The 26,189-nt window shown below is 37.3% G+C and overlaps 2 protein-coding genes across 4 annotated transcripts in view; one reads left to right on the forward strand and one right to left on the reverse strand.

The window, feature by feature from the left end:
* On the forward strand, positions 1–12,214 carry LOC139763406 (DNA polymerase subunit gamma-1-like). Of its 2 annotated transcripts, none has more exons than XM_071689419.1 (5): positions 1–267; positions 3,051–3,145; positions 4,240–4,331; positions 4,868–5,084; positions 11,915–12,214. In XM_071689419.1, exons 1-4 carry the CDS (start codon positions 30–32, stop codon positions 5,082–5,084), a joined length of 642 nt encoding a protein of 213 aa, XP_071545520.1. In that variant the 5' UTR covers positions 1–29; the 3' UTR covers positions 11,915–12,214. The 2 variants fall into 2 exon arrangements, with proteins under 2 accessions (XP_071545520.1, XP_071545518.1); XM_071689417.1 differs by having other exon boundaries at positions 2–267; positions 11,951–12,214.
* The window catches only part of AMPKalpha (AMP-activated protein kinase alpha subunit), a 27,042-nt gene continuing 8,338 nt past the window's right edge, over positions 7,486–26,189 (reverse strand). The window contains exons 5-15 of one of the 2 annotated variants that reach the window (XM_071689415.1): positions 25,379–25,485; positions 23,606–23,705; positions 23,378–23,483; positions 22,081–22,186; positions 20,618–20,745; positions 20,020–20,132; positions 19,419–19,460; positions 14,386–14,463; positions 13,218–13,288; positions 11,898–12,069; positions 7,486–7,921 (exon numbers count right to left, since the gene is read on the reverse strand). In XM_071689415.1, the coding sequence (XP_071545516.1) occupies positions 7,833–7,921; positions 11,898–12,069; positions 13,218–13,288; positions 14,386–14,463; positions 19,419–19,460; positions 20,020–20,132; positions 20,618–20,745; positions 22,081–22,186; positions 23,378–23,483; positions 23,606–23,705; positions 25,379–25,485 (1,112 nt within the window). In that variant the 3' untranslated portion in view covers positions 7,486–7,832. The remainder of the gene's footprint in view (positions 7,922–11,897; positions 12,070–13,217; positions 13,289–14,385; positions 14,464–19,418; positions 19,461–20,019; positions 20,133–20,617; positions 20,746–22,080; positions 22,187–23,377; positions 23,484–23,605; positions 23,706–25,378; positions 25,486–26,189) is intronic. The other variant, XM_071689416.1, reaches the window with a different exon arrangement.

Consider the following 26,189-nt stretch of genomic DNA (forward strand, 5'->3'; position numbering starts at 1 on the left):
TTTGTCATTTTCATTTTTAGATAAACAAAATGTTATGGCATGCAAAGCAGAACAACATAGAAGCCACATTTGCTGATGTTGTTGAGAAGCCACATGTTTGGGTTGGAGGCTCAGAATCTCACATGTTCAACTGTCTGGAAGCTATTGCCAGGTCTGAGAAGCCAAGAACACCTGTACTTGGAGCAAGAATAACACGAGCTCTTGAACCAGATTATGTAGACGAGCAATTTATGACAAGCAGGGTTAACTGGGTTGTACAGAGCTCAGGTGAGTTTTAAGTTCATTCGGTACAGTATTCCTTCACCAGTAGCTCCTGCATAGTAACAGACTCAAATAGAGACATTTTGCACTTGTGACAGTTGGAAGCAGGTAGAAGTTGGTAGGTAGCATCCATCCAGGAAGGTATATTACTGATACTACGTGCCTGGGTATCGAGAGGGTTAGTGACGGCTGCATAGTGAGCCAACACTTCAGTGGGTGTAAAGATGCACTCCTATGACCTTGGTAGCTGTGTTCTCTGCCTGACTCACACATAGACTGCTAGCATTATATCCACAAACATACAATCTCTTCTTGTCCCAAATAACACTTAACAACACTTAACTCTCACAACTGATCCATCATAACTCTAGATTTTCTTGCAGTGCGTGCCATGCACTAATCCTGCCTTTTGGCTAAATGGTAGGAGCAATAGACTGAAGTTGAGGGTAAGAGCATTAGGAAGAAGTAGGTTGGAACATTAGGCAGGAACATTAGGTAGTATTAGTTGGTAAGAATCTTTGAAGTCAAGAAAGATACAGTTCAGTGTGTAGAGTAAAAGTGGTAATGCTGTAGTGTGCACTTTTTTGCTTGAAACAGTAAAATTTTGGTGACAAAAAGAAAAAGATAAATTTTGTGTAGAAAACAGTTTAGAGCCATCCTTTCAGATGTTTTTTTTACATAGAAAGCTACTCAAAGATGTAGGCCTGAATACAGTTGGTTTATTTGGTTTAAGGTATTTATCACATAAATAATGTTATATAAAGGGAGTTGTGGACTGCCATAGGAGCACTGTAAATTATAGTCTTATAATTCCTTAGGTATTATTATTTGCCCTAGTAATGCAGCTTTGCCTTTGGTATGGGTTGTCAAGTTCATGTATCATGGAAATACTTATTACAATGATACTTTAATTGAGTTTGCTATCCTTTTTGAAGTTTATGTAAAGAATTTTGGCAAGACTGGAAATTGTAGTCAAGGTGAAAATAAGTTCATCCCTTTGTAGCAGATGTGGACAATAGATGTGATTGACTGATTTTCTTTTTTTTTTTTTTTGTGATATTTATAATGCATTGTATCTTCATGCTCATGTGAGAGATGTGTAGGTTCAGCTCAGTGACAAATCTTTCCTGATTATATTGCATATATTCTGTCATCTTGCCTAATAGTTACTAGTACCCTGCAGTCCTTTCTCATTGCTAATGCTATTTTCATTTTCCGTATCATTTTAATGTTATTTCACTGCCTAGGTTTAGTAATTTTCACATATTTACTTGCAGTATTGCATTTGTTAAGTTACTTACTAATTGTTAAATGCTGGCAGAAAGCAGTTGTTTTATTAGTTTCACAGCTATACCAGTCATTTGTAGCTTTATTGAGTATTATTGGTGGGTCTGCAGTGATAGAATTTGTAGGCAAGTTGTTAGAAGCAGTGAAAAGTTTTTATCGAGGATGTAAGGCATGTGTACGTGTAGGAAGAGAGGAAAGTGATTGGTTCTCAGTGAATGTAGGTTTGCGGCAGGGGTGTGTGATGTCTCCATGGTTGTTTAATTTGTTTATGGATGGGGTTGTTAGGGAGGTAAACGCAAGAGTCTTGGAAAGAGGGGCAAGTATGAAGTCTGTTGGGGATGAGAGAGCTTGGGAAGTGAGTCAGTTGTTGTTCGCTGACGATACAGCGCTGGTGGCGGATTCATGTGAGAAACTGCAGAAGCTGGTGACGGAGTTTGGTAAAGTGTGTGGAAGAAGAAAGTTAAGAGTAAATGTGAATAAGAGCAAGGTTATTAGGTACAGTAGGGTTGAGGGGTCAAGTCAATTGGGAGGTGAGTTTGAATGGAGAAAAACTGGAGGAAGTGAAGTGTTTTAGATATCTGGGAGTGGATCTGTCAGCGGATGGAACCATGGAAGCGGAAGTGGATCATAGGGTGGGGGAGGGGGCGAAAATTTTGGGAGCCTTGAAAAATGTGTGGAAGTCGAGAACATTATCTCGGAAAGCAAAAATGGGTATGTTTGAAGGAATAGTGGTTCCAACAATGTTGTATGGTTGCGAGGCGTGGGCTATGGATAGAGTTGTGCGCAGGAGGATGGATGTGCTGGAAATGAGATGTTTGAGGACAATGTGTGGTGTGAGGTGGTTTGATCGAGTAAGTAACGTAAGGGTAAGAGAGATGTGTGGAAATAAAAAGAGCGTGGTTGAGAGAGCAGAAGAGGGTGTTTTGAAATGGTTTGGGCACATGGAGAGAATGAGTGAGGAAAGATTGACCAAGAGGATATATGTGTCGGAGGTGGAGGGAACGAGGAGAAGAGGGAGACCAAATTGGAGGTGGAAAGATGGAGTGAAAAGGATTTTGTGTGATCGGGGCCTGAACATGCAGGAGGGTGAAAGGAGGGCAAGGAATAGAGTGAATTGGAGCGATGTGGTATACAGGGGTTGACGTGCTGTCAGTGGATTGAATCAAGGCATGTGAAGCGTCCGGGGTAAACCATGGAAAGCTGTGTAGGTATGTATATTTGCGTGTGTGGACGTGTGTATGTACATGTGTATGGGGGGGGTTGGGCCATTTCTTTCGTCTGTTTCCTTGCGCTACCTCGCAACCGCGGGAGACAGCGACGAGGTATTAAAAAAAAAAAAAAAAAAAAAAAAAATGTATATTTTGGTAAAACTGCTGAAAGCATCTTTTGGAATGTAGCAAATTGTGAACAGAAATCACATTACTGTATTTTTATGTAACATTTTTGAAAGTGCTTTACTACAATGGATACCTGAAGTTTTCCTATTTTCCTTTGTTTTCAAGCTGTGGACTACCTTCACATAATGCTTGTATGCATGCGATGGCTGTTTACAAAGTATGAAATCTCAGGTCGTTTCTGCATAAGCATTCATGATGAGGTAAGAATATATTAAAAACTAAGTTAATGTACCTCACTGAAGCAGGGGGTAGAGATGCTGTTTCATATGGGATGGGGTAGCGTAGGAAATAGATGAAGGCAAGCAAGTATGAATATATACATATATATGTCTGTGTATGTGTATATATTGATATGTACATGTACCTGATGCAGGAAACGTTAATCAAGTATAATGTTTAATTGATGTGTACCAAAGGAGAGTAATGAAGCTTTGAGTGCAAGTTTGTTTAGAGAAAACCTGGGTAAGTGGAGTAAGGCAGTGGATGGAACCATAAGGGGTTGAAGTGATTCATAAAGAGAAAGAGGGGGCTAGAATCCTTGATGCCATACAGAGCATGTGGAAAGAACAGTGTCTTTAAAGGTAAAGATCATTATGTTTGGAAGTATATTAAACCTGACAGCTTAGTATGAATGGCTTTAAGGCCTTGATTGCAGAAAAAAAAGATTATAGATGAGATGGAAATAAAATGTCTAAGGACATAGAGTAAGATGGATTGTAAGGAATGATGACTGTCAGAGAGAGGTGTGGTGGCAACTGCAGTCAGACTGAGTGGGCTGACTAGGTTGTGTTGAAATGATACAGGCACATGGAAAGGATGAGTGAAGAAACACTAAGAGGATATATGTATGAGTGGAGGTAGGGGGAGGGAGGGGAAGGCTGTGAAAAAGATGGAAGGATGAAGTGAAGGAGGCTTTTGTGTATTAGAAACTTAATATCAAAGAGGAGAAGAAAAAGACAGAAGGATGAAGTGAAGGAGGCTTTTGTGTATTAGAAAATGAACATCAAAGAGAGGAAGAGGCCTGAGTGGATAGAATGAACTGGATTAAGTTAAGATGCTAAGGACAGGAATAAACAGTGTACATAAGGAGGTAACTCAGGGTAGGTGAAGAAGGTGTTACATTTAGAAGCACATACATTTGAAGTCAGTAAATATGGAAGGAAGTGATAACATTGAAAATGACTGCAGTCATTTGTTGTACATTGGAAAACAATATTGAACATATAGTAGAAATGTAAGAATTACCTTGCATACCTTATTTCAAGTAAACCTTAAATTAAGTAATCCTTTATAGGTTCGATACATGGTGTCTTCTGAAGATTGTTACAGAGCTGCCTTAGCCCTCCAGATCACCAACCTTCTTACACGATCATTATTTGCCCTAAGGTTGGTATATCAATTATAATGAAAGGATTGATTTAACATTCTCAGGTCTTATAATCATTATTGGTAGGTAGTAGCTGGTGAGCAGCTACCAATCAAAGTGGTGTATTACCAGTACTACCCACTTGGGTATTGGTTGGGCTAATGACAGCTGTGTATTGAACCAGCACTTCATTGGATGTCAAGTTGCACTTCTCTGACCCAGGTAGATCTGTATATTAATTTAGCACCATACTAAGGCCATATAAGTTATGTTAGCATACTTGTTCCTACATATCAGTTATTTTTACGTGTATTTCTTTCATTTCATAATTGAAAACAAAATTTGAAGACCTTATTTCTTTGTCCATATTGATTTCAAATTGCAAGATCATTCAGCTTTTAAGTGTTAATAGTGCATAATAAATAACAAGAACTTTTACATCAGTACAAACATTTGTGAATAGTAATGTTTGTTGAAATGTATTTCATCCCTAGTTATAAAAATGTACTTTCCCGATTATAGTTAAAAGATAACAGCATTAATCTGGTTTTTACAGGTTGGGATTTAAGGATCTACCACAGTCTGTAGCATTTTTCAGTGGCATCGACATTGATCAAGTGTTGCGAAAAGAGCCCCATCTTGATTGTGTCACCCCTTCAAACCCAGAAGGCTTGATGAAGGGATATGGCATGCCACCAGGAAGCACATTTGACATAAAAAAAATTTTGGAGGTTACTCATGGATCATTGACTAAGCATGAAATCAACACTTGAGTAAGTACTAGAACAGTTTTAACTATATTTCATTACATGAAAGAAAGTAAGTACTAGAACAATTTTAACAATATTTCATTACATGAAAGAATAATCCTGTATTTTTTGTCATATTTTGCTTTGTCGCTGTCTCCCGCGTTAGCGAGGTATTACACATGTATATACATGTCCACACACACAAATATACATACCTATACATCTCAACGTATACATATATATACACACACAGACATATACATATATACACATGTACATAATTCATACTGTCTGCCTTTATTCATTCCCATCGCCACCCCACCACACATGAAATAACAACCCCCTCCCTCCACATGTGCGCGAGGTAGCGCTGGGAAAAGACAACAAAGGCCACATTCGTTCACACTCAGTCTCTAGCTGTCATGTATAATGTACTGAAACCACACCTCCCTTTCCGCATCCAGGCCCCACAGAACTTTCCATGGTTTACCCCAGATGCCTCACACGCCCTGGTTTTTTGTCATAATGCTGAGAAATGTGAATAACCCTAGAACACAAAATCCACCCACCTTTATCTTTTTGCTTAAGTTAATTGATCTTATGTCAGGAAGATATTATATGCATTAGATTCTTTCCCTTTCTTGGGTACTTTCTCCTTTGCAGTTATTCAACCATTTACTTTCCTCTCATTTTTGCGTCCTTTTATATTTCAAAGGAGTGGTCTATGTAACATTTGCCAAGGAACCTAAATTTTTTCATTGTCTCTCCTCATATCTTCCTTTCCTTGAGAAACAAAGAAATTTAGCTTACAGTAAGATCCTTTTCCTTATAACATGGCTACTTGCTAATGGAAACAAGTATCCATTACTTTTACTTGTATTTTTTTCATTTCATAATGGAAAAGAGAAAATCTGAACTTTATTTCTTTGTTCATATTGTGATTTCAAATTGCAAGATCACCTTGCTTTTAAGTGTTAATAGTGCATCCAGTTAGGTAGGAACATTAGGCACAAATAGTAGGTTGGAACATAGATAGGCAGTTGGTAGGAACACTTTGCTAGGGTTGCCCTCTGCCAGTGGCTTGTTAAGGATGAGGCACTAAAGGCAAAGAAGCAACAATTGAGTTCACCAATTATGGAGATTCTTTAGCCATGACCAACCCCTTAAGGGAATTCTAAAAGGGTATGGGTATAAGAGGTATAGATAGATAGGACGTATCTGTTTTTTCTATCTAGTTAACAACTTTGTCGTTCTACTCTTGAATGGTTCTTGTTATTCTGGCTATTTTGAGGTACTTAGAGAGCTTTTTCAGTGGTCAAGGACCTCATTTCTATCCAAAGGAATTTCACCTCTGTTGAAGTAAAAGTTTTTCCTTTTTGATATCAGCCAGTTAGTCGTTTGCTGATTTGGTTACTGCTGCTGACTTGACAGATTATCACCTGGGCAACTAATCACCAACCTGCTTAGTTATGTAACTTACCTGCTTAGTTATGTAACTTACCCCTGTATTTGTTTTCATATGATAATTACGCACTTCACATTTGAATACTCTTTGTAAAATCATACTCAGTGAATAATAGATAATGATTATGTACAATGTTTCATTGTGCACAATAAGGTTTTTACATATTATTTATTAACAAGAACATAACCTTAGATGTACCACTTAAGTTTTATTTACATAATTATGTGATATAGACATTATTCAGTGTCATACAGAATTTTTTTTTAATAACACAATGAACAGAGCCATCTACATATATGCCTGCCCTCTTTTAGAAGATTCCACTCTTATTTCCCATCTATCTGCCTGCTCCCTCTTAGAGCTCTCTTAAGGGGGTGGCCCTGGCAAAAGTCTCTATAACTAGTGAACTTCAGAGCCACTTCTTAGCCTTAGTGCCTCACCCTTAACAGGCCACTGGCAAATAGCAACTCTAGTGCTTTTCCCAACAACTTCAACCTAATGTTCCATCCTACTACCCCTACCAAATGCTCCTGCCTAATGTTCCTACCTACCACTTCTACTTATTGTTTCTACCTTATGCTTCTACCCAAAGTTCTGACCTTCTATCCATTGCACTTAACATTTTGCCAAAAGTGCATAGCACTCAGCACAGGAAAATTTACTTACAAAGAATGATTTGCATGAGTCAGTTTAGTATTGTCAAGTGTTATGTACGACAGAGATTGAATGTTTATGGATAGAATGCTAACAGTCCAAATGTGGGTGAGGCAGAAAGAAAAGACAGCTACCTGGGTCAGAGGAGTCCAACTTGACAGTAATGAAGTGCTGGCCCACTATGCAGCCGTTACTAACCCTCCCGATTCCCAGGTGGGTAGTACCAGTAATATGCCTCCAAACTACTACCTAACTAGCTTGAAAAAAATTTTATGAATTCACTGCCATACTAAAAGAAAAACAATCTGTTTATGGAAGTTTTACTGAAATACTCTTACATAAAAATCTTAACAGTCTAGAGACTGTAGCTATACATTAATATATTTTATGTAACATACAATTAGAGAAATATACTTAACCCAAAAGAGGGCAAATCATCACTGTACATAACAAATCTCTTCTCAATATACATATTCTTAAATTAAGACACAATCTCTGAATTATTCAAACCAAATTTACATAAAAAAAAAAGTTGGATAAAGTTTTCCACTCAGCATTTTGATAGCCATCCATGTTTGATATAAACTGAGTGAATCACCGGATAAGCAAGGTCCATAGGCACATGAGGTCAAAATAATATTGAACTATTCCTTCTATCGTGCCAGCTCTGTGATTAGTGCTGCACACATTTCAAAGAACTCCATAACATGATGTCCAGGACCTTGACCTTCTTCTTCTGTACCTGATCCATGGAAAAATTTGAATAAGTAATCTTCATCAAAATTCCCTCAGCATTACCTGTATCTGCACTCCAAAAGTTGAGTGGTATTTTCCTGAATTATACATGGGATTTGTATGATTGTACATCATATACCAACACATTTGAATGTGACTAAAATCTTGGTCTGGTTTTAATGTTCTGGGGAAAAATTACAAATATTCTAATTATCTCTCCAGCATTCAGTAAACTGATAGTATGCAAAATAAATGAAATGCTCTGTTGAAGGTATTAAGAATATATAGTGTGGGAGGCAAGCTGCTAAAAGCGGTGAAAAGTTTTTATCGAGGATGTAAGGCATGTGTACGATGAAGAAGAGAGGAAAGTGATTGGTTTTCAGTGAATGTCGGTTTGCAGCAGGGGTGCGTGATGTCTCCATGGTTGTTTACTTTGTTTATGGATGGGTTGTTAGGGAGGTGAATGCAAGAGTTTTGAAGAGAGGGGCAAGTATGCTGTCTGTTGTGGATGAGAGGCTTTGGGAAGTGAGTCAGTTGTTGTTCACTGATGATACAGCGCTGGTGGCTGATTCGGGTGAGAAACTGCAGAAGCTGGTGGTTGAGTTTGGTAAAGTGTGTGAAAGAAGAAAGCTGAGAGTAAATGTGAATAAGAGCAAGGTTATTAGTTACAGTAGGGTTGAGAGACAAGTCAATTGGGAGGTAAGTTTGAATGGAGAAAAACTGGAGGAAGTGAAGTGTTTTAGATATCTGGGAGTTTTTTTGGCAGAAGATGGAAGCGGAAGTGAGTCACAGGGTGGGGGAGGGGGCAAAAGTTCTGTGAGTGTTGAAAAATGTGTGGAAGGCAAGAACATTATCTCGGAAAGCAAAAATGATATGTTTGAAGGAATAGTGGTTCCAACAATGTTATATGGTGTGAGGCATGGGCTATAGATAGAGTTGTGCAGATGAGGGTGGATGTGTTGGAAATGAGATTTTTGAGGACAGTATGTGGTGTGAGGTGGTTTGATCAAGTAAGTAATGAAAGGGTAAGAGAGATGTGTGGTAATAAAAAGAGTGTGGTTGAGAGAGCAGAAGAGGGTGTGTTGAAATGTTTTGATCACATGGAGAGAATGAGTGTGGAAAGATTGACAATGAGGATATATGTGTCAGAGGTAGAGGGAACGAGGAGAAGTGGGAGACCAAAGTGGATGTGGAAAGATGGAGTGAAAAAGATTTTGAATGATCAGGGCATGAACATGCATGAGGGTGAAAGGCATGCAAGGAATAGAGTGAATTGGAATGATGTGGTATACTGGGGTCGACATGCTGTCAATGGATTGAATCACAGCATGTGAAGTGTCTGGGGTAAACCATGGAATGTTTTGTGGGGCCTGGATGTGGAAAGGGAGCTGTGGTTTTGGTGCATTATATATGACACCTAGAGACTGAGTGTGAACGAATGTGGCCTTTGTTGTCACTTCCTAGCGCTACCTCACATGCATGTGGGGGAGGGGTTGTCATTTCATGTGTGGCGGGGTGGCGACGGGAATGAATAAAGGTAGCAAGTATTAATTATGTACCTGTGTATATATGTATATGTCTGTGTATGTAGATATATATGGATACCTTGAAATGTATAGGTATGTATATGTGCGTGTGTGGACATGTATGTATATACATGTGTATGTGGGTGGGTTGGGCCATTCTTTCGTATGTTTCCTTGCGCTGCCTTGCTAACACGGGACACAGCGACAAAGTATTTTATTTTGCTTTGTCGCTGTCTCCCACGTTAGTGAGGTAGCACAAGGAAACAGACGAAAGAATGGCCCAACCCACCCACATACACATGTATATACATACACGCCCACACACGCAAATATACATACCTATACATCTAAACATATACATATATATACACACACAGACATATACATATATACACATGTACATAATTCATACTGTCTGCCCTTATTCATTCCCGTTGCCACCTCGCCACACATGAAATGAAAACCCCCTTCCCCCGCATGTGCGCCAGGTAGTGCTAGGAAGTGACAACAAAGGCCACATTCGTTCACACTCAGTTTCTAGCTGTCATGTATAATGCACCGAAACCACAGCTCCCTTTCCACATCCAGGCCCCACAGAACTTTCCATGGTTTACCCCAGACGCTTCACATGCCCTGGTTCAATCCATTGACAGCACGTCGACCCCAGTATACCACATAGTTTCAATTCACTCTATTCCTAGCATGCATTTCACCCTCCTGCATGCTCATGCCCTGATCACTCAAAATCTTTTTCACTCCATCTTTCCAACTCCAATTTGGTCCCCCACTTCTCCTCGTTCCCTCCACCTCTGACACATATATCCTCTTTGTCAATCTATCCTCACTCATTCTCTCCATGTGACCAAACCATTTCAAAACACCCTCTTCTGCTCTCTCAACCACACTCTTTTTATTACCACACATCTCTCTTACCCTTTCATTACTTACTCGATCAAACCACCTCACACTACATATTGTCCTCAAACATCTAATTTCCACCCTCCTCCACACAACTCTATCTACAGCCCAAGCTTCACAACCATATATCATTGTTGGAACCACTATTCCTTCAAACATACCCATTTTTGCTTTCCAAGATAATTTTCTCGACTTCCACACATTCTTCAACGCTCCCAGAACTTCCGCCCCCTCCCCCACCCTATGATTCACTTCCGCTTCCATGGTTCCATCCGCTGCCAAATCCACTCCCAGATATCTAAAACACTTCACTTCCTCCAGTTTTTCTCCATGCAAACTTACCTCCCAACTGACTTGTCCCTCAACCCTACTGTACCTAATAACCTTGCTCTTATTCACATTTACTCTCAGCTTTCTTCTTCCACACACTTTACCAAACTCAGCCACCAGCTTCTGCAGTTTCTCACCCAAATCAGCCACCAGTGCTGTATCATCAGTGAACAAAAACTGACTCACTTCCCAAGCTCTCATCCACAACAGACTGCATACTTGCCCCTCTTTTGAAAATTCTTGCATTCACCTCCCTAACAACCCCATCCATAAACAAATTAAACAACCATGAAGACATCACGCACCCCTGCCGCAAACCAACATTCACTGAGAACCAATCACTTTCCTCTCTTCCTACACGTACACATGCCTTACATCCTCGATAAAAACTTTTCACTGCTTCTAACAACTTGCCTCCCACACCATATATTCTTAATACCTTCCACACAGCATCTCTATCAACTCTAATCATATGCCTTCTCCAGATCCATTTGCTTCACATGCCCTGGTTCAATCCATATGCAGCATGTCAACCCCAGTATACCACATCATTCCAATTCACTCTATTCCTTGCACACCTTTCACCCTCCTATATGTTCAGGCCCCAGTCACTCAAAATCTTTTTCACTCCATCCTTCCACCTCCAATTTGGTCTCCCACTTCTCGTTCCTTCCACCTCTGACACATAGATCCTCTTTGTCAATCTTTCCTCACTCATTCTCTCCATGTGACCTAACCATTTCAATACACCCTCTTCTGCTCTCTCAAACACTTTTTATTACCACACATCTCTTACCTTCCATTACTTACTTGATCAAACCACCTCACACCACATATTGTCCTTCTACATCTCATTTCCAACACATCCACTCTCCTCCGCTCAACCCTATCTATAGCCCATGCCTCTCAACCGTATAACATTGTTGGAACCGCTATTCCTTCACACATACCCATTTTTGCTCTCAGAGATAACATTCTCGCCTTCCACACATTCTTCAACGCTGATAATTACAGATATTCAATCTGGCGACTGCATATCTACAAAACTTATATATTTCATTTAACACCAAACAAGGTGACCACCACCCTGAAGTCACAAGCCTTGGTGGCTCTCAGTTCAGCATGATACAGTGTAATTAATCAAAATCATTCTCTCACTCTGAACTTTTCAGTCAATTGTTACAAGAAAATATAAATTCCATAACTTACCTTTCTTTTCACTTAAGGTGATGTCACTAATGTCATTGCATATAATTTTGAAGTCAAGAAGATGTGACCTGTAGTCAACCTGATACAGCTGAAGAGCCATGTGCACATAACTCCCAGTCATGGGATTCTTTCGACGGACACGCACATGGAAAGGATTAACTACTTTCCATTCCTGCAGAGGTAATTATGTAAAGACTGAGCAATTGTAAGACTATGTTTATGTAATTAAGGAAGGCTTTCTATAAAACATGGAAATTATTTTGCTACGCAACATGAATGCTCTTAGAAATATTACCTATTAAATGATAAGAAGTCAATATGAAGTTTCATTGGTACTAAAGCCAAACCCTATGATATGCCAAGTATTCTTGAATTAGACATAAATTTGGAAATGTACTATCTAACATTTTCCTCCTCCTCTTCATGCATATGTAGAATGTATGTCATGTAAAAGACTGGTCAAGCAGGTACATTCACAGTACCAGTACAGCAGATGTATAAGGAAGGAAGCTACACCACCAAAGGGACAGACATGCAGAGAGAACTGATTATAGGACAAGGGATACTTCAGATGAAGATGGTTGAGGAATGACTGGAGATCAGATGCACGAGAAAGGAAAATTTGTAGAGAATATGTATAAGTGATACATGACAGCTAGAGACTTAGTGTGAACAAATGTGGCCTTTGTTGTCTTTTCCTAGTGCTACCTCGCATGCGTGCAGGAGGAGGAGGTTTGTCATTTCATGTGTGGCGGGGTAGCAACAGGAACGAATAAAAGCAGCAAGTATGAATTATGTACATGTGTATATATGTATATGTCTGTGTATGTATACATATGTACACGTTGAAATGTATAGGTATGTATATGTGCGTGTGTGGACGTGTATGTATATACATGCGTATGTGGGTGGATTGAGCCATTCTTTCATCTGTTTCCTTGAGCTACCTCACTAATGCAAGAGACAGCGACAAAGCATAATAAATAAAATAAAATAAAGAGGGTGTATGTACCAGATATATTCCATGGAACTGGAAATGGATTAATTATGCTGGATAGATAAAACTTCCAGTGCAACAAAATTGGGACAAATACTTTTTATACATTAAATACTTAACTATTTCTAATATATTAAATAATGTCAAATAACAATATGTCAGTAGCAACATTAAAACAATATGTGTTTGAGAAAAGTTTCACAAATGTCATACAAAATCATATTTACGGGTGTGAAACAGCATGTCTAATGGAGGTATATATCATCATATCACTTATGAAAAACATGATTTTGTTTTACATATGGTACATTAATCATACTTACAAAACCAAGAACTTTCATAGCTTTGTAAACCTCACTCATAATGTCCAGGGGCTTACTCTGAGAACGAATACCTGTCAAGTAAACATGAAAATATTGTCAACAGTTGTATAAACTGTATACTTCAATATTCAAATCAAACAACTGCAAATTCAGTCCAACTAATCAACACATATATTTTCAAGCAACAAACTTACAGTTTCTTATATGTTATACATCCGATATCTTTATGGAGGAGTTCATCAAGCTCCAGTCACCTTTTACAGGCTTTTCAACCAAGCTCACCTATTCCATTACTTCATCAACTTTTCTATCTACAACAAGTTACATATTAGTACCTGGGTATTCAACCATTACTTTTGTGTAAAGAAATAAACACTTTTGGTCCTCTAGAAATTAACCAAATGATAAATGTGTGTAGTGCGCTCATTTTTTTTTTAAAAAGTTAAACTGGTTTCCTTATTTTGTTTTCTGATTTGTATTATGCAGTGCATAATAAGCAGAGTTGTTAAGGTTCCACAAGTTCTTTCAAACTCAGTTCAGATTTTTGTACACATATCTAAGAGTGACAGTATGTAGAGGACATAGTCTCTTCTTTCTGCTCTTTCACCACTGTACCACCACTGTATTTCATCTACAATGAATCAGTGGGAGAAAGACCACTGTAGATTAATTGCTGCAAACCAGTAAGAACAAAGCAAGGCTTTGACTGTGAAGAAAGACCTCACACACATGAAAGTCTGATGTAGGTCTCATCTAACACAATACTTGCCAATTAAGCTGTACAAAATGAAGAACCTCACAAACAGAAATGCATGACGAATGGAGGCATGGAGAAGATTATGCATTGATCATGCTATAGTACACTGGATGCAACACTTTCATTAATAAAGACTTATGGGGATAAGCATAAAACAGTTATAATATTATCTTATCCTAAAGAGGACATTCTTACTCTAGACCTATGACTAGTTACATACAAATACCTTGTAACAGAAATTATGACACCATTTCTATTTACCACAAGTTACAGAGTAACATATAATAGCCATTGTTACAAAGATGAAATAATGCTATAAAAAGATGTTTATGTATAATGATCAAATGAACTCACCTAGTTGCTAAATAATAATATATGAGCAAGTCAATGCTAAATGAAGAAAAGACTCACCTAGATGCCACTTAGCACGCTTTCCAGGTGTTCCCTTTGGAACTCCTCGATCACCACTTAACGCTCGTTCCCTTAGGGCTAGTGAAAAACAGTTCTGTAATTAATCTATAAATATGATGCTGGTAACACAAAAAATATTTTCCTAGTTTTTATAAGGAAATTAGTATATAATCAATAAGCAATAATTACTTTTGACCCTAAGTGAATGTAATGGTAATATAAATTTGTATCTCCAACGTAACACTGAGTATAACTGTTAAATTGAAGTTAAGATCCACATAACTTCAGTCACTGTAAGATAAGCATATTTTTCTAAAAGAATCTAGAGAGAATATAAAATTTCAAAGACTCAAATAACATGGCTCAGTTTTTGTATAGACAAACACAACAAATATAGCTGACATTTCCCACCTTTAAAAAATACCGATATTAAATTAAATTCAATGAAAGCCACAATGAGAAACAGCAGGCAACATGGAAGGGATGCTCACAAGACGTGAAATAAGACAATTTAGATGTAATAATATTCTAGTTTTTAGAGACTTCATCTTACTCTCTTTAACTTAATGCTGTTTCCAGATAAATGGCAGGGTTCCTCACGTAAGACTCTTTAATGCTACCCTTTCTACATGCTTCTATAAATTTTCTAATACCAACAGTCTTGATCATAACCTCTCTCACTCTTCATTCTGTGTTGGGTATCTATCAATATCTTTTCTCACTAAGCTCATTGGAGTATATTCATTTAATTTTTTCAGATACATAACATTACATTATAAACTCCCTAACCACTCATTACACAATAACACACCCTTCACTAATTTCCTCATTCCTCTTTTTACTCTTCCAACTTTATACCATAAGTTATCTCTATCAATTTGCATATTCTCTATAATATCATCCTACTACCCTAGGATCCCTATTCTGGGGGGCTCTTACATCACTGAGGTTGCACTATGCTAAGAAGTTGGGAAATGATATAATCCTTTGAAAAAATATGTCTTTAAAAATACTGTACTTCCTTCAGACCACTGATAGTAGATGAGAAGAGGAACCTATTACTTGATTATAGTAGTGTTTCTGAGTAGCTTTACCACATAACCCTTCAGGACACATTATCCCTACTTTTTTTGCATGTGAAGAAAGACTGCTTAAAAGGATCTATGTGTCTGATGAGGAGGTATCATGGGAAATGAGTAGACCAAGCAGGAAATGAAAGGACTGAGTGAAAGAGGCATTAGAGTACAAGGGCCTGAACATTCAGGAAGGCAAAGGGGCATGCTGTGGATAGAATGAATTGGACTGACATGGTACATGGGGGATGAAATACTGTTAATGAACTGAACCTGTACATAAGAAGCAGTCATGATAAACCATGGAATAATCTGTGGGACTTGGCTATGGATGGTAAGCTCTGGCTCTGGTACTTTATAAATCATACAAATGAGGCTAACTTTTATTTATTTTGCTAAGGCAAGAGGAGTAATTACCTAAATATAAAAAAATGTGAATGGTGTTTTTTAATGTATGTTTGCTTAACCTACAGATATCAGTAAAATGGTTTTAATGGAGGTATGGGAATACTACACAAGTGAAAAGCAAGTTAGGTATGAGTTCAAATACTGAAATTTTACATCATAATGATTTGAAAAGGATGACATCCTACTCTGAGACTTATGGGATATTAAGCTGATATGGGTGCAATCCCTCACTAAGGTAGGAGTTTTTCAGTTTTTGTGGCACAATCATTAGTTTATGAAAACAGACAAATGAATACTCAAACATGCAATTTGTTTGGATGCACTACGAAGGGAAGTGAACAATGTGCTATATATATATGAGTACCAATACTCCACTCATTTAAGCCTATAGGCAGAGGTACAAAATATTGAGTAAATGACATAATTTAGGGAGAGTAGCAGCATTTCTAACATATCTAAGTATGGAAAAGGTCCAGGAGATTCTCTTCTGGATTTTTTTTCTGTTTTTCTTCTGGAAACTAAGACTCTCCCCAGAGAAGACTCAATTATATTAGCATACAAACTAGTTGAAAATGTGTCTCCCCATAAAGTGGGGTAATCATTTCCTTCTTATGAAGCACAGTAATTTTCTCTTTAATTAATATGCCCAAGGAGGATCCATGTAACCAATATCTCACTGGTTTGTTTTTCAAAACCACAAATTCCACTCTGGGAACCAATTACTTTCTTCGGATCTAAATTCATTCAAAATGGCATTTCTCCCAAAGTTTCTATTAATCCAGCAACCTCAAACTGTTGCTATTTTGGGACTAACCATTTCAGTCATGACATACTAACCAAATAAAGAGTAGTAATCACATCACATCAAAACACATCAACCATATAATGATGTATTTCCTCTTACCCACCAATCTACAAGTGATGTTTATTTTTGTATCATCTCCCAAAGGACTAATATACAGTATAACTCAGAACTGCACAGTGCATGGCACATAAGCAGTGGGAAGGATACCAAAATGCTGTAAACAGTTCTTTAATAAATACTTCAACAAGTTGATTTATGAATGCCTGATGGTTATGTGATCACTTCTGGTTCATCTCGAGCACTAAAAGACAGATTAAAGTGTTAAGATCTCATTTTCACTGGAATAGGAGTCATGCTACAAAATGGATTTCTCTTTTTCCATAATCAAGAAACATATGCCTATGACATGAATATAACGGTGACAAGACAGTTTCAGTCCATCACTGGATGTTCATGTGAAGAGGATCATTTATAATTTTTCCCAAACATTGTCCCTGGCCATTTTCCCATGCATTATGCAAAACTTATAATACTGTCCGAGTAAAACATTTCACAGGGTAGCAAAATGGCAAATTCACCTACAGGATGTGAACTTGATTGAAGGACTGGGATTGGTGACTAGTTTAGGAAAACTAGTTCCCACAGAAGGTGCATGACTATATGCATATGATCCACTCCATTTAAAAGGGAACAGATGACATCATCGTTTAGTGATATGTCATACATGAAAGCTTCTAAGAATTATCCTCCTTCCACAATACTAATATGTATCATTACAAACTTAATTTTAAGATCTTAAGCTGATATGCTAGTATACTAGGCAAATTTTGAGACGTGAAAAATGCAAAATTTTTGTTAACATTGATTGTATGAGTCTGTTTCTCAACATACTTTGTTATTCAAAATTTTGTGAAAATAAAAGGTAATTCACTGTTCTGATGAAAAAATACAGTCATCTGACTGATATCTTAAACCCAAGAACTTCAAAAACCAGAAAAATGTAAAGAATAAAAAGATGAGTTACTGAGAAACCTGTACCATTTTTTGCAATTTGTTTTTCATTCTTTGGTTAAATTTAGCATTATATTGAATCTCTTCATTGCAGTAAAGCAACTAAAGTTATTTCACTTTTACACACAATGCACTTCCTGACAGTGCTGTCTGATTAATCAAAACAAAGTAATACAACCACACAGAATGCTGGCATGTCACACTACACATTCAAAAAGCATAAGCCCCAATTCTGAGAAAGCATGGACGTGCCAATCTTTCAATTCTTTTTCAAACATCCAAAAAGCACCTTTACCACACTCAATTCTGCAATCTTCCTATAAAGCAGAGATAATGGTAACCCTCACCTTCATTCATCTATTTTCTTACAAATAATTAGATACTCTTAAACATAGGTATGATTAAGATCTTGGTATAATACAGACCCATTACGAAGTTTTCATTCATAATTCATTTAGCAATAATAATTTTGTTGCATATATATTTCATCTAAAGTGGAACAATTCTTATTCTGTACCTCCATCTTCCACCAAGGTTCTAAAATGACAAATGTACTGAACCTTCTTTTTTGGTGTTCAAGCTACTTCCAATCCCCTGGAACTCACCATCACAAATGTAATACTTTTCATTTCCCCTAAACTCTATTTCCTATAGTAATTCAAAAGCCTAACCTCCAAACAAAGATCCTGCTAGAGTCAAAATGATAGATGTTCCACTGTGAACATTTTTCTCATGCGATGGCAGTGAGCAAGGTGAACTATCTACAGTGTGGTTTCATGCCTGCTAGTTTCAAAGACAAGAGTAATATTATTGCCTCCATTAACCCATCTTTACTAAAATCATATAGCAACTATGAGAAGTTGGGTTAATTAATAAAGCTAGGGAGCAAAAACTACAATCAGATATGATTAAAGAAATTAATGAATATATGTACTACAACTTGAGCTAAGGATCAATTAAATAAGTAATCTCTTGAAGTATGATACAACTCATACATGATTCAACACAGATTGTGACCAGTAACTTAAGTCCAAGGTATCAGAATGGACACATGAATATGTGTCTCGGCTCTTTCTTTAAGCTTGAGGTACAAGGTGATAAACTGACAACCTGAATATGTTTCATTAAGCAAAACTTAACAATATTTAACAGAAACTAAAGTTCCAGATATATACATACGAGATATTAATCTAAATACATGTCCTAGCTCATTGTTTAAAAATGAGCCAACGATCAGTGCATCATCAGGTATGATAAAAATCCAAAATTAATCAAAGCCAGAGACCAAACACCAAAGTCCTTAACACATATGAAGTGATGTATAATATTCCCACTTCAAAAATCTTTATGAATGGACACATTCAAGGTTGAATATCCCTACAACACTATATTACCAACAAAGATTACAGAAGTCTCAAAGAGTAAACTAAAAATCCAACCAGCGTAATATATCTTATGCTCATAAACTACCATTGTACTATACTCATGATTAAAGTGTAGATGAATGTACAGATATGTAAAGTGGTTCTTTCACTGAGCTCAAGCATGTTACTACAGTGTTTGCTCCATCATTTGCGTACATCGTAAATTTAAAATAAAAACACATCAATTACAAATGTCAAATCTAGATCTGAATCGAACTCAGAATTCCATCTAATGTATCTCCATCAAGTTATATCAATGGGGGTTACCATCATCTTCACCAGAAAGATGCCATCTACTTAACAGGAACTCACATGCTCGTATGTCGACTTGAATCTTGCCAACAGCAAGGTGTGCTGTCAAAACATGGATGGAAGGCACAGAAATTTTATTCTGATAAAGGAATTCCATGTATAATACCTTATTTTTTCATTAACAGGAAATTTCCTACATGGGTAACAATATTTTACTTTTCTTACCAAGGATATAAATCCTACATACATAAAAAAAATACAGGAAAAACTGGTAAATAAAACAAACCATCTAAAAACAACATCTACATTAATGAAATTATGCAGTACATGTTATGACAAAAAAAAAAAAAATTGGTCAAGTACTACACAGCAAAAGTCATACAGTGGAATTGTGGTAATTTGTTTTGGAGGTGACCAAAGCTGAAAATCAGGGGCTGGTTTACACTAAAAACAGATGTGAATCAGATAGTTGATTCTCAAACACAGAAAGAGTAAAACCTGAGCATTCAAACATGTCAAAGACTAAATTTCTTGAAAATAATTTACTTCCTTACATAATAATCATAACATATACTGTCTTTGCCATTTAATGCTAATCAAAATATCAATGTACAAACTGATGAACTAAAGCTAAAAGAATATTACAGAAATATTAACTCACGTGCAATTCTCTCTGGGTGTGGCTTGAAAGGGCTAGGATTAGGATCAGATGGGCTGAAGGATGGAGTTGGAGGGGCTGGAGGAGGAGAACCAGCTGTGTAAAATGCCGAGATGCTGAAAGCAGAAAAATGGTATCGTGATGTCACTTTAGTGTAACATAAACTACATTTATGAATGGGTTTCTTTAAAGTGAAAAGGTTTCTGACAAATGTGAACTCCTGTTTGAGGATTTTGGAGGTGAAACTTTTGTAAGCCAGCATTTCAGTGGTTATTTGCATTCATCTGACCCAGGTAGCTGTTTTTTCTTTCTACCTCACCCACATGTGGACTGTTGCCATTCTGTCCATAAACATACAATCTCTCCATGTCACACAAAACAGACTACACTAAACTCACACGACTTCGTAACTCAAGATTTTCTAGTGGTGAGAGGCATGTATGAAAGTGTAAGGTAGCCGTGGTATCTGATTGAGATGCTGTATAGCCATCCTACTAAGCATGAAGGATGTCAAAACAGAGAGGCAGATAAACATATATTGAAGTCATATATCAAACCTATCACCATTTCAACGGCAATGAAAGTATTATAATTAACTCACCTGCACATGGCATTTGCATCTGCAAAACGCTTATTGTCAACAATCAGATTATAGGCAATTTTCAGTTGGTTGTGCTGGTCTTCCGATGTGATGGCACTCTGAACTTCAGATGATTCAACTTGGAATTTCTGAAAATTGGTTTGTCATCTACAGCAAATGTTATGAAAAATTTTTTACTACTGCACAGAGGTGGTAATCTAAAACAAAAACAGAGGATGTATTCAATCTCATTTTTACCCCTTTCTACTCATTCATATTACAAGAGTATTCCATGGAACAGCTGTGTTGTAAGCAGTTACTGAGAGTGAGATATGAAAAAGTGGATATACTTTCTTGAAAATACCAACAACTTAAGTTCTTATGACCAAAGATACAATTTCTTTCATGTGAAGAGCCAGGTTCAGTTGAATCTTTTTAAAAGGGACAATAAAATCAAACTAGTGTTGTGGGCCTTATGTATTCAATTCTTTAGGTGTCTAGAAAACTGTACAGTTTGACATTTAATCGCCAAAAGTTGAATTTTCTTCAAGTTATGAGGCAGGTCAAGTTAAAGGTTAAACCTTTTCACAAGGGGTAAAACTCAGGCAAAATTCAAACCAGAGTTGTGGCCTTAAACCATTCAGTTTTTCAGATAATGAGAAAAGAATAAAGTTTCATGAGTATGTAATCTGGAGTTTTCATGTGATCATGATTAAGTTGAAGAGTAAAGTGTAAGACACCAAACAATGTACAAATGTATAAATAAATAGATGACAGGGATGACAGGAATGGTTACAGCAATCCCTAATTTATGTATAAGAAATATTAGAGTTTTGTTGTGCTCTGTTATAATGACCTCTCTCTGAATTCATATTGTTTTTCACTAAGGTAATTTCTTCTTTGTAAGAAATTATCAACATGCTGATTTTATTCGTATCTAAACAAGGTTTGAAAATTTTCATTTCCATTTTTACTTACTAATTCCACATTTTTCAAACTACTTATCTTGGGGATTGTAAATAAATACTGATAACACAGACAAACAGAAATTCATAATTCAACGATTCAAAATTATTAAAATAAATTTTAGCCTTTTTGTTAAATGAAATGGTTCTATGTTTGTATGATACATTCAAGCAAATTTCTATCAAATGAGCTGCTGTTTTACTGGTAATATCTGTAGAATCATTCTATCCATACAATGATTAGAGACTGTACCCTTATTAATCATTTTCAAACAAAGAAAATGAATCTACTTTTGTAAAATACTACCCCACCCACTTTTTCATGATACTTGTGCACGTGATCTTCCTTATCATTTCTTCCTACAATGCATTCATGACATCAATCCCACAAATGCCATTTTGACCAATGTAGATATTAAGTTATCTGACTCACTTTTAACATTGTGGCAATACCATACACATATTCATACACAGAAATACTACTCAATGATGAAAAAGGCAATCAAATCAGTGTCTTACCTCACAGACTTCTGCTACAGCATCCTGATCTATGACAGAATTATCATGATCATATGGTGGGGGGAAGAGATATGCTGGCAGATCTTTCTGGAACCATTCATGCTTTCTAGAAATACAAGTTATTCAAGTGTCAATACACAAAACAATTTAATTCCATCACTTGACCTAGGAGATAACATTACACTAAACTTCGAACAAACAACACGAGTCTTAAACAGTTATATGGGTGCACATAAACCTGCATACATCAATTCATCCTGTGGATCTTAGGGACTACCAAGATGGACTATTGGGAAAAGCTCAGGTTCCTTGAACTCTTCCCTCTGGAATGAAGAGGGGAGATGCGCATACTTACCTACACGGGCAAAATACTTAAGGACCTATTACTTAGGGACCTATCTTTCCTTGTTATACACAACACTTGACAACACTAAACTTGCACATCTCACCGTTCGTGACTCTAGATTTTCCTTCAGTGAACACTAAGTACTAGCCCTGCCTTTTGGCAAAACAGTAGGAACAATACATAGTAGTTGGTAGGGTCTTTTAGGCAGGAGCATTAAGTAGAAACATTATGTAGAAGTCATAGGCAGGAACATTAGGCAGGAGTATTAGGTAGAAATACTCAGTAGGAACATTTGGTAAGAACCTGGAGCCTCTGCAAACACTGCGAAAGTTGCCCAGTAGTTAGGGAGACTATTGCCATGGCCACCCCCTCTCATCCCCCTACAGACTGTTTACTCACCCCTCTCTCCAAGACACTTGTTTTTACCTCCCTCATCACCCCCAACAACCATGGTAACATCACACACCCCAGCCACAGACTAACCTTCACTTGGAACCATTCACTCTCCTCTCTTTATACTCGTACAATGACTTTCACCATTGATAAAAACTTATTACTACTTCTGGCAGCTTTTCTCCCATGCTATGGGAGGAATTGTGATGATATAATTATCCTTATTATAATTCTTTATTGTTATTCATATCATTATCATCATCGTTATCATTATTGCTATAATCATTATCATCAGTGCTAGTACAGTTAGTATCAGTATAATTACTAAATGTCACTGAATTCTGCACCTATCATGCTGACTTATATTTTGTAAGACCCTTGAGGCTTGAATCTATCCCTGTGCTCAGCATAATTATATCTATTATTCTGGGAACTTGAGAAACAGTTCCATAGTAAACACTTAAACAGCATACTATCTATATTTCAGTATTCTCCCTTGATACAAAAAATAATCCAATACATATATTTACAAATGCTGCATAATAAAATATCACTCACTTAATGTCTTCAATACTAGCACGTTTCATAGGGTCCACCATTAACATATGCAAAAGTAAGCGTACCACACTCTGGTTTAAGTAATCTGGAATCTGGAACACACCAGCTGCAAAGATAAAAAAAGAGTTGCTAAATGATACATTTCACAGATTTCTGAAAACACTAAATAAACTTTCTGAGCACAAGCTAAATATAAAACACCAACACATAACTTAGAATGATGCTTACACTTGATTTTGCGGAAGAGAGTTGGAACATGTTCATCATCAAAAGGAAGTGTCCCACACAAAAGAGCATATAGGATGATGCCACATGACCACACATCAACCTAAGGTAATAAATAAATACAATTTGAATACAATTAGGCTATTAGTATAAAAAAATGTCCTTCAATTCTCTTAAAAAAGTCTATTTCATTAAATCAATTTACCAGTGACTACTATACGATATCAATAAGTAACACAGCACAGTACCATTACAGTATACACAGAAAATCCCTTTGCCCACAGCTCAGTTTCATTACATATAGCTAGTTTCTAAATGGGTTGCATTACAAAAGTAAACTGTCTTCTCAGGTTATGGCTACCTCGCAAACGCGGGAGACAGCGACAAAAAAAAAAAAAAAAAAAAAAAGAAAAAAAAAAAAAAAAAAAAAATATATATATATATATATATATATATATATATATATATATATTTTTTATACTTTGTCGCTGTCTCCCGCGTTTGCGAGGTAGCGCAAGGAAACAGACGAAAGAAATGGCCCCCCCCCCATACACATGTATATACATACGTCCACACACGCAAATATACATACCTACACAGCTTTCCATGGTTTACCCCAGACGCTTCACATGCCTTGATTCAATCCACTGACAGCACGTCAACCCCGGTATACCACATCGCTCCAATTCACTCTATTCCTTGCCCTCCTTTCACCCTCCTGCATGTTCAGGCCCCGATCACACAAAATCTTTTTCACTCCATCTTTCCACCTCCAATTTGGTCTCCCTCTTCTCCTTGCTCCCTCCACCTCCGACACATATATCCTCTTGGTCAATCTTTCCTCACTCATCCTCTCCATGTGCCCAAACCACTTCAAAACACCCTCTTCTGCTCTCTCAACCACGCTCTTTTTATTTCCACACATCTCTCTTACCCTTACGTTACTCACTCGATCAAACCACCTCACACCACACATTGTCCTCAAACATCTCATTTCCAGCACATCCATCCTCCTGCGCACAACTCTATCCATAGCCCACGCCTCGCAACCATACAACATTGTTGGAACCACTATTCCTTCAAACATACCCATTTTTGCTTTCCGTGATAATGTTCTCGACTTCCACACATTCTTCAAGGCCCCCAGAATTTTCGCCCCCTCCCCCACCCTATGATCCACTTCCGCTTCCATGGTTCCATCCGCTGCCAGATCCACTCCCAGATATCTAAAACACTTCACTTCCTCCAGTTTTTCTCCATTCAAACATGATATAAAGCTTTCACCTTAAGATTCCCAAAGCAACAAGCAAGCAACCTTAATCAAATCCAAGTAACAGCATCTTGAACCCACTTGCAACATGGAGGAACTAGAAATCATCACTTGCATCTCCAAGGAACATACTAACACAGGAAATCATCATGCAAGACACCCAAATAATTGCCTGCAGTGAAAACAGTAGCATGCTCCAAATTTTAGAGGCTGTGCACAACAGAGAACAGACCCCCAGTAATCATCATCCAAACAAAGCTTTCCATAACAGCAGTGTCTGATAGTAAATTGCCTAATAATAAAATTAACAAAAGTCTTTTAGTGGCACGTTGGGACTATTGTACTTTCACACATATCCATTTTTGCCCTCCCCTACAACATTCTCTCTTTCCACATATTCTTCAGCACTCCTAAACCATGTAATCTAATTCATTATAAAAGTATTCTGTCAAATTCTATGAGCCTTTAAAAACATACAAAAAAATTAATTCATAAATAAAAGTCACCTCAGGTCCAGCATACAGCTTCCCAGATATCACTTCTGGAGCAGCATAATTTGGAGATCCACAGCTTGTACGAAGAAACTCTCCATCTACCATGATGTTCGAAAGACCTGAGGAGCATGCTCAATCAGTAAACACTTCACAGTGTTAGAAACATATGTACAATGACTAGCAAAGTGTAACTGGATGTCTTGAGAGTAAAAACAAGGGAAGGAAAATGTGAAAAGAGCATGGCAAGGAATGCAGTGTACAATATAGATAATTAAAAGTGACATAATGAACACCAACATGCACCAGATACATCAAGCATCCCCCCACCCTAAAGGAACCAACCTTGACCCTACTCAAACACAGAGAACAGCCTTAAGCTGTTCCTGGTCCCCATGCCAGACCATGGGTCAAACCCAAACCTCATGGCATTTCCAACAAAAAGTGGGGATAGACAATGTTCCACATTCTTTCTTATTTCATAGTGACTGACATGGCACAGTCAAGGCATACCCCAGTTAAAGGCCATCTCAAATGAAAGAAATGACCAAAAGAAAAAGAAAGTAAAATAGATCAAGGTTCTACTTGTGTTTGTAGATCTGACTCTTATGGGAAGAAAAGTCATCTGAGGAGGAAAAATCAAATGGAGGCAAAGAATTCTACAGCTTAGTTATTCAAGGGGAAAAGAGGCTATGTTAACAATCAATCCTCAAGTGGCTAGTCTTCACACAGAAACTGTGGGAAACAGCAACCAAAAGGATTCCTTTGAGGTAGTGACACAGTTCTTGAAAACAACGGCCAAAATAATACCAGCAGAACAGTGGCA

This window comes from Panulirus ornatus, chromosome 47, assembly GCF_036320965.1.
Source record: "Panulirus ornatus isolate Po-2019 chromosome 47, ASM3632096v1, whole genome shotgun sequence".
Lineage (NCBI taxonomy): Eukaryota > Metazoa > Arthropoda > Malacostraca > Decapoda > Palinuridae > Panulirus > Panulirus ornatus.

Coding starts and splice junctions, on each gene's coding strand:
- LOC139763406 (XM_071689419.1), top strand. CDS start 30: ATGTTATGGCATGCAAAGCAGAACAACATAGAAGCCACATTTGCTGAT. Junction 268..3,050: donor CTGGGTTGTACAGAGCTCAG/GTGAGTTTTAAG, acceptor TTTGTTTTCAAG/CTGTGGACTACCTTCACATA. Junction 4,332..4,867: donor CGATCATTATTTGCCCTAAG/GTTGGTATATCA, acceptor TGGTTTTTACAG/GTTGGGATTTAAGGATCTAC.